This window comes from Oncorhynchus tshawytscha, linkage group LG06 (assembly GCF_018296145.1).
Source record: "Oncorhynchus tshawytscha isolate Ot180627B linkage group LG06, Otsh_v2.0, whole genome shotgun sequence".
Classification (NCBI taxonomy): Eukaryota; Metazoa; Chordata; class Actinopteri; order Salmoniformes; family Salmonidae; genus Oncorhynchus; species Oncorhynchus tshawytscha.
Window position 1 is genome coordinate 21,237,108 of NC_056434.1, and position 8,662 is coordinate 21,245,769.

The 8,662-nt window shown below is 39.1% G+C and overlaps 1 protein-coding gene across 2 annotated transcripts; it reads left to right on the forward strand.

Annotated features, from left to right (window-relative positions):
• The first annotated feature begins 1,961 nt into the window (after positions 1 to 1,961).
• LOC112252230 (E3 ubiquitin-protein ligase RNF126) lies at positions 1,962 to 8,177 on the forward strand. Of its 2 annotated transcripts, XM_024423288.2 has the most exons (10): positions 1,962 to 2,087; positions 2,308 to 2,394; positions 4,954 to 5,012; positions 5,222 to 5,282; positions 5,501 to 5,784; positions 5,945 to 6,013; positions 6,140 to 6,209; positions 6,378 to 6,471; positions 6,655 to 6,770; positions 6,995 to 8,177. In XM_024423288.2, exons 1-10 carry the CDS (start codon positions 2,013 to 2,015, stop codon positions 7,142 to 7,144), a joined length of 1,065 nt encoding a protein of 354 aa, XP_024279056.1. In that variant the 5' UTR covers positions 1,962 to 2,012; the 3' UTR covers positions 7,145 to 8,177. The 2 variants fall into 2 exon arrangements, with proteins under 2 accessions (XP_024279056.1, XP_024279057.1); XM_024423289.2 differs by lacking the exon at positions 1,962 to 2,087 and having other exon boundaries at positions 2,148 to 2,394.
• Positions 8,178 to 8,662: the final 485 nt, after the last annotated feature.

The following is an 8,662-nucleotide window of genomic DNA, read 5'->3' on the forward strand; positions in this document are numbered from 1 at the left end:
TGGCTACTTTGAAGAATCTCAAATATAAAATATATTTTGATTTGTTTTACAGTTTTTTGGTTTCTACGTGATTCCATACATGTTACTTCATAGTTTTAATGACTTCACTATTATTCTACAATGTCGAAAATAATAAAAAAGAAAGAAAAACCTTTGAATGAGTAGGTGTGTCCAAACTTTTGACTGGTACTGTATGTTTTTTTTTTCACCTTTATTTAACCAGGTAGGCTAGTTGAGAACAAGTTCTCATTTGCAACTGCGACCTGGCCAAGATAAAGCATAGCAGTGTGAACAGACAACACAGAGTTACACATGGAGTAAACAATTAACAAGTCAATAACACAGTAGAAAAAGAAAAAAAAGAGAGTCTATATACATTGTGTGCAAAAGGCATGAGGAGGTAGGCAAATAATTACAATTTTGCAGATTAACACTGGAGTGATAAATGATCAGATGGTCATGTACAGGTAGAGATATTGGTGTGCAAAAGAGCAGAAAAGTAAATAAATAAAAACAGTATGGGGATGAGGTAGGTAAAAATGGGTGGGCTATTTACCGATAGACTATGTACAGCTGTAAATATGACAGTTCAGTTTTTAAAAAAATTCAATAGATTTACAAAAATGTCTGAATACCTGTTTTTGCTTTGTCATTATGGGGTATTGTGTGTAGATTGATGAGGAAAATCAATTATTTAATCAATTTTAGAATAAGGCTGTAAACTAACAAAATGTGGAAAAAGTCAAGGGGTCTGAATATTCTCTGAATGCGCTGTACATCTCAGAAGACTGAAATATAACCAAACCGTTTGACATAAAAACAACAGATTTTCATAGTTGTTTTTAAACCATGTTTATTAATAAGGAAATTATGGAAAACATTAATAACATTCCATCCATGAGGATACTAGAGGGGGATTTGGTCATTTAGACCAGCATGATCTCATTGCGCCCTGGTTCTTTTAGCATCACAACGATTATTTCCAATAGGTTCTCAACTGGTCACTAAATGTACCACAATCTTGTACATTGATATGAAGAAAGTAGGAATAGAATACTTTACCTGCTGAACTGCAATATTTGCTGGAGATCATCTGTAAATAGATATAGGACACAAAAGCACCACCATGTGGCAATAACGCATAGAACTGCCATCAGAAAAGTGAAATATACATTGGTCATTTTATTTTTTCCCCAAACGTCTTTTATAAATGTGTATTTTGCTCATTTGAATTTCTTAAAAAATCACGAGAAAATGATATATGTGGTCGGGTTACAATAGCTCAACTTAGTCCCATGAGTTAAAGAAACATCCAAGTCATATTTTAGCCATAAATCGAGTTCTTTCAGCTTGTAAAATCAGACTGACTAGCTCGCTAGCTAACTATCTGTATCTGATGTACTTCTCTGTCAAAATGAGTGCAACGTTGATAGAATGAGAGAAATGCTAATTTAGGCCTACTTCAAGATTGCATTTTTTATTTTGCTAGCTTGAATATGTGGAATAATATAAATGTAGAAACAGATTTGAAGAGTTTGAAGTATTTCATTCTATGCGTTACGTATATTCTAGTGAGCGAATCATCTTGTCCCCTTCTTTACTCTGTACTGTCTCTACTGTTGTCAGTAGTTACCACAGCCACAAAGTCAGAATTAGCTATATCACAGTTTCTAAACTGAGAGGCGCAACGTCGCTACGCTTCCGGGAGCGCTTGCGAAACAGAGCAAACAGAGCAGGCTGTGGTTTTGGGTTTTAATAAGTAAATGAGAGAAGTCAAAATGTCTTCCTTATTTGTTAATTTTCTCGAAATCCAAAGTCACAACCTAGATTATACCAAATGTTTTAAGTAGGTGATCTTGTTTTTACTCCAAGCTCGTGAAAGTGATAAACTGACACGTTTTCATTTTTGTCAAAAATAACTTTATATCGAAGGAGTGCCTTTGATTTGACGACTGCACATGCGCAGTTTCTGGCGAGACGACCGTTAAACGCGATTAAGTGTTTCTACGCATATGAGTTTAGCTAGCCAACGTCGACATGACATCGTCTACCAGTGTGATTTGGGATTTCTATTGGAGAATCATACTGTACTAACTTTGGCTATATCGTAAACATTTATGAAAAAAACATTAGCTTTTTGGTCTTAATTTAAGATTAGGCTTGGAAATACGTTTAGCAGTGTGGTTAATGTTAGGTTTAAAATCAGATTTTAAGAAGATAATTGTAGAAATAGTCTGGGTTTATCCATAATTATGACTTTGTGGCTGTGGTAACTAGTGACGATCCTCCAACTGAATCCTTCAACAGAGAACCAAAAAAATGGCGGAAGCACCTCCATGGCCCAGCCGGTTTTTCTGTCACCGATGTTCGGAAGAGATCAGCCCTCGTCTCCCCGTAAGTAACGTTGACAAGAAGCGAAAGACAATTAGTCGAGGAGAGTAGCTAAATTATTGTTGGTCTTGTACGTTTGAACGAGTCCATAAAAATTCTAGCTAGCTGGCTAACTAAACCCCATCATACAGTCATTGAGCTAAGCCAACCATATTTTCAACTTCTTGCATCTGACTGTTAGCCAGCTAACGAGAACTAGTCTAGTTCGCTCATATTTTAAAATAGAAAGCGTGTAAAATCAGAGACTGATTAGCTCGCTAGCTAACTAACCGCATCCGATGTGCTTATCAGCCAAGCTAGCTATCATGTATTGTGTTGCGTCGTTTGTAGTTAACGTTAGCTAGCTAGTTAGTCTGGTTGTGTGCGCGTGCTAACGTTAACCAGCTTGATTTATAGCTAGGGCATGAAATTATCTTGACAGCAATTATTGTATACTCACGGCTCATTATTAATCTGTGAAAGATATAAATGGGAACAACATCGCTAGCTGCCTAGAAATCTTGACAACACATGGGACAAACAGTCTTAGCCAAGGAATGCATCTGAACTGCCTGTGATATCAGCAATGCTTGGCAATGGCATGTGCATCCAGATTAGTCATAAATGATGTATAAAGGACTCCATTCAGTAACCAAACATCCTGTAGGCTTCAGATCAGCTAAAGCAGAGGGAGATTTGTATTTAGCTAACGTTAGTCATATGATATGTTTATTTTTCTGCATCTTCAAGGAACAATTTATTGTAATATTTCCATGATGATGGCATTTATGTTTTCTGTAGAAAGCATAGACATGTAGAGGAGAGAGGTTGTTGGCAGATTCCAATGCCAAACCTAAAATATTATGTCTAGTGTTATATTCTAGTCACAGTGACAATGGCACAGTGCATTCTTTCTTTCTCTCTCTCTCTCTGTGTGTGTGTGTGTGTGTTTGCACCATACAGTAAGTCACACCAGCATAGCAGTCAGGTGCTGGAATGATCTGTCATAGAAAACTAAAGGTGTCTCTCACAATGAAACATGTTAATCAGTAGGCTTTCCACAGTTTGCTGGCAATGAACACTGAATTAAATACTGAACACAATTCAACTCCTTCCTTCTTGACTGTTCTTAACAGTGTAGTTCAATTGGGTTATCTCCTTTTTGTCAATTTTTTCTCTCATGTTGGCCACACATAGTGCCAGTCAAAAGGTTGGACACCTACTCATTCAAGGGTTTTTCTTTATTTTTTATATTTTCTACATTGTAGAATAATAGCGAGGACATCAAAACAATAAAATAACACACAGAATCATCATCTACAGAAGATGGCCCTATTTGGTAAAATACCAAGTCCATATTATGTCAAGAACAGCTCTAATAAGCAAAGAGAAATGACAGTGCATCATTACTTTAAGACATGAAGGTCAGTCAATAAGGAACATTTCAATAACTTTTAAAGTTCCTTTCAAGAACAGTTGCAAAATCCTTCAAGTGCTATGATGAAACTGGCTCTCATGAGGACCGCCACAGGAAAGGAAGACCCAGAGTTACCTCTGCTGCAGAGGATGAGTTCATTGAAGTTAACTGCACCTCAGATTGCAGCCCAAATAAATGCTTCAGAGTTCAAGTAACAGATCCATCTCAACATCAACTGTTCAGAGGAGTCTGAGTGAATCACGCCTTCATAGTCGAATTGCTGCAAAGAAACCACTACTAAAGGACACCAATAAGAAGAGACTTGCTTGGGCCAAGAAACACAAGCAATGGACATTAGACCGGTGGAAATCTGTACTTTTGTCTGATCAGTCCAATTTGAGATTTTTGGTCCAAACTGCCGTGTCTTTGTGTGACACAGAGTTGGTGAACGGATGATCTCTGCATGTGTGGTTCTCACTGTGAAGCATGGAGGCAGAGGTGTGATGGTGTAGGGGTGCTCTGCTGGTGAAACTATCTGTGATTTATTTAGAATTCAAGGCACACGTAACCAGCATGGCTACCACAGCATTCTGCAGCGATACGCCATCCCATCTGGTTTGTGCTTAGTGGGACTATCATTTGTTTTTCAACAGGAAAATGACCTAACACACCTCCAGGCTGTGTAAGGGCTATTTGACTAAGAAAGAGAGTGCTGTATCAGATGACCTAACCTCTACCCAATTGAGATGAGTTGGACTGAAGAGTGAAGGAAAGCAGCCAACAAGTGCTCAGCATATGTGGGAACTCATTAAAGACTGTTGGAAAAGCATTCCAGGTGAAGTTGGTTGAGAGAATGCCAAAAGTGTGCAAAGCTGTCAAGGCAAACGGTGGCTTCTTTGAGGAATCTAAAATATATTTTGTTTTAACACTTTTGGTTACCACATGATTCCATGTGTTATTTCATAGTTTTGATTTCTTCACTATTATTCTACAATGTAGAAAATAGTCCAAATAAAGAAGAACCCTTGAATGAGTAGGTGTCCAAACTTTTGACTGATACTATAGTTGAATGTAGTAGTAGTGATTCAATAGCTGATTGCTAGCCTGTTTTGTGGTAGAGTGAATGCGAAAATTACACTTAATGGCGTTATAATATTTGTTTGCAGGATTACACATGTCCTCGGTGTGAATCTGGCTTTATCGAGGAACTGCTGGAGGAGAGACGGTTTGTTGAATGTGTGACATCAAAGCAAGCATTCTGTTGACATTCTGAATAAAAATGTCAGCAACCTTGTCACTAGATTTTGTCACTTGGCATCACATAACTTTTTACCTATGATTACAGAACTCTGGTCAAGAGGGTGTGCGCACACATTTAAATCAAATCCCTCTCCAAAAATGCTAACTGTTTTCTATGTTTCTCTTCCTGAACAGCAGTGAAAATGGGTCCACATCCACCATCTCCAGTGGTGACCAGAACCAACATCCATTTGAGGTTTCTTAGCTTATTTACTCTGCGTATTGAGAAACAAAGGCTTTAACATGATATTGTTATCTTAGAAAACAAACAAACACAACTTGTAAAATCGGACCTGGTTTTTGATGTAGGCCTAGTTGGGATTTCTGTTGACTATAAACATTGAATAGTATGTACAGAAAGACCTCCAAGTAATTTATGAATGCATCTGTTTGTGAAATGTCCATTTCTTGTAGAATGTGGACCCTTCAAATATATTTACGTTCCCCTCGGGTTATGGCCAGTTTGCTATGGGTGTCTTTGACGACTCCTTTGACTTTGGAGCGGGGCTGGGAGGAGCTGGGTTGGGAGGAGCAGGGCTAGGAGGAGCTGGGTTGCGAACAGAGGACAACCGCGACGCAGAGAATCGACGAGAACGGGAGATGGCATCACGGCAGCGATACGGCGCCAGGCAACCTCGCGGTCGCCATGGCGTCAGGAGGCAGGCAGGGAGACCGGAGGGAGTGCCCACATTAGAGGGGTAAGTTCAGTGACTTGTGGGACCTTTTTTAAATGTTCCCAGTGATAGGCTTATCTCTTTTCTTCTGAGCTTTGATAACATGTTCTATGTAGGCTGATGCAATTAGGTCTTATTTTTGGATGCATGCAGAGGATGACCAAAATGTTTTGTCCTCTTGTAGAATCATTCAGCAGCTAGTGAATGGAATAATCGCCCCTGCGGCAGTGCCAAATATTGGTGTGGGACCCTGGTGAGTTAAACTTAGTACATTCCAGTATTTGGGACTAGTGACCCATTGTTTTTATGTAAAACTTTGTAGAAGTTTTCCAACTGACTCTTTGTATTACAGCTGACTTTTGTTTATCTTCATTTATAGGGGCGTGCTTCACTCAAACCCCATGGATTACGCCTGGGGTGCCAACGGACTAGATGCAATCATTACACAGGTACATAATGACTGTTTACCACTCACCTTATTAAACATTTCTAAATTCGCTGTCAAACTCAACAACAAAATGCCTGCATTTGGATTGTGAAAATTACTATTATTTGTTTGGTTAGCATGATCCACACAGTATCAAATACATTAAAAAAAAAAATTGTGTGTCCCATAGTTATTAAATCAGTTTGAGAACACTGGTCCTCCGCCAGCTGATGGGGACAAAATCATGAGCCTTCCCACAGTCCTAATCACACAGGAGCATGTAGGTAAGTGACCCTGAATATCAACACACACACAGCACAGTCAAGTGCATCACCTCAGGCCCTGTGTGTTGGACTTGTTGTGGTCTTGCTCATTTTCTATGGAAATCAGTAGGTCATCGGTTTTGGAGGTGTTTTTAAGCCTTTGTTGAACACATTTCAATCTTGAATTTGTTTTTCTGTTTTAAGGCTCTGGTCTAGAATGTCCAGTGTGTAAAGAAGACTACAGTGCTGGAGAAAACGTTAGGCAACTTCCATGTAATCATTTGTTTCACAATGATTGCATAGTACCCTGGCTTGAACAGGTAAGACCTTTCCACTCATATGTACCTTTCTTTTAGTGCTATCTTTGACAAAACCTAGATTACCTTTTCCTGAACTAGAGTTTCTCCTGTTTAAGTTAAGTTGTCAATTAAAACTGTGGGCTCTACTTACAATCTTGAGTTTTCCGGAAAATAAAATCTTCTTGAAGATTATTGATTATATATAATGATGTCTTCTGTGTTTGTGCTCCTGTGTGTTTCCAAAGCACGACACATGTCCAGTGTGCAGGAAAAGCTTAAGTGGACTGAACACAGCCATGAATCCTCCAGGTCTATCAGGGATGAACTTTGCCTCTTCCTCTGCACCCCCGTCCTCCAGCTCAACCAGCAATGAGAACTCGGCCAACAACTCCTAAAAAACATTTCCCTTCCCACACAACCCAGTGAACTGCCCCTCCTCAGCCAGTTGGGTACCAGTCTCACCCTGTCAAGGGGAGCTGAGAGCAACCACCCAGTCTCCTCCTCACCTGGATCACTGCCTCACACTGGACCGGAGCCAGCAAGAATCCAATTAAATGAAAGTCAGTATGTTTCTGCCTCACCCGAGGCTCTCCTCAAGCCTTCAGGAATGTTGCTTCTTGCTGCGTGGAAGGATGGATTCGGCCCTCTGCCTGGTCAAGATATGGAGGATAGGAACATTAGGAGGGTCACTCTCTGGATAACCTCAACATGCAACAACAGAACAAGCCAGTTAGTCGTGCTTTCTGAGGGGGGACTGGGGGAGAGATCTTTCTGGTCTTCTCTCACCTAGTCAGTTGTTTTTTAAAATATATTTTTTTACATGTTTTATGAGCATTCATATTTGTACTGCTAAAGTTCTTAAATGAAAACTTTCAGGAGTAAAGGAGGCTGAGTATAGGATGTGTACTTGGTTTGGATTCTGCAGCTATTTTTTCCATGGATTGGAAACATCTATCAAATTTGAAGTGTTTTTCTCAAACAGAAAAGCGTTTACCCTTCATACAATGTACTTTTACATTGAATGAACCAACCCCCAATCAGTTTCTTATTGACTGAAGTTGTATGTGCACCATTGTTTTGCCCTTTGAATTAAGAAACAAACTACATTTTGCTATGTGTTTTTTGGAGAACTGACTTGGGTGCTGGATTTAAGTCAAAGGTTACTACATTCCTCTTTGTAACGACAGAGGTAAAGATCCAGTAGTTAACTTGCTAGACAGAGTCTAACAGCCTTTTCTCATTCGATCATACATAATCAGCAACTTTCAGTGATTTGGTTTTTTCAATTTTTTTTTTTTTTTTAATTCTAAGTGAATTCAATGTTTTTGTACAATTCACAGTAGACAAGTGAAATATATAGATTTGCAGATCATGTAAAACCCTGAACAAAACATGAACTGATGAGAAAATAAAGATGTTTAGGTGCTACCACTGTAATACAAAATGGCTGTTATGTGGTGGGCCGTAGCAAGCTATCTGGTTTAGTTTTTGAGATGATTGAGGGCTCTAAGGAGGCACTTCTGAACACATTTATTTTCAAAACGCCGCCGAGTACTAAACTGTAATCCAATCAAAACTCATGTACTATCACCTCCATTTTCTAGCTCACAAATGACATTCCTTTGCTGTGATTTATTTATTTGATTAATTGTCTGTCACTTGTCTCACATGATCTATTTAGCTCTCCTGTGTCCTACTCCCAGAGAAAATTAATAATAGAATACACAAGGTGCAATTTCAGAATGGTTGTGGGTATGCAGACCCACCAGCCACTGTCCCCTCATGAGTTCCATTTTTTTTTGTGGCTCATGAAGTTGCCCATCCCTGGCATAGATGGTAAAGCTTTCATTTCTGGACTGTAAGATTGTGCCCTCAATAGCACTTGATTGGTAGGTTATACTGTATTTACAGTG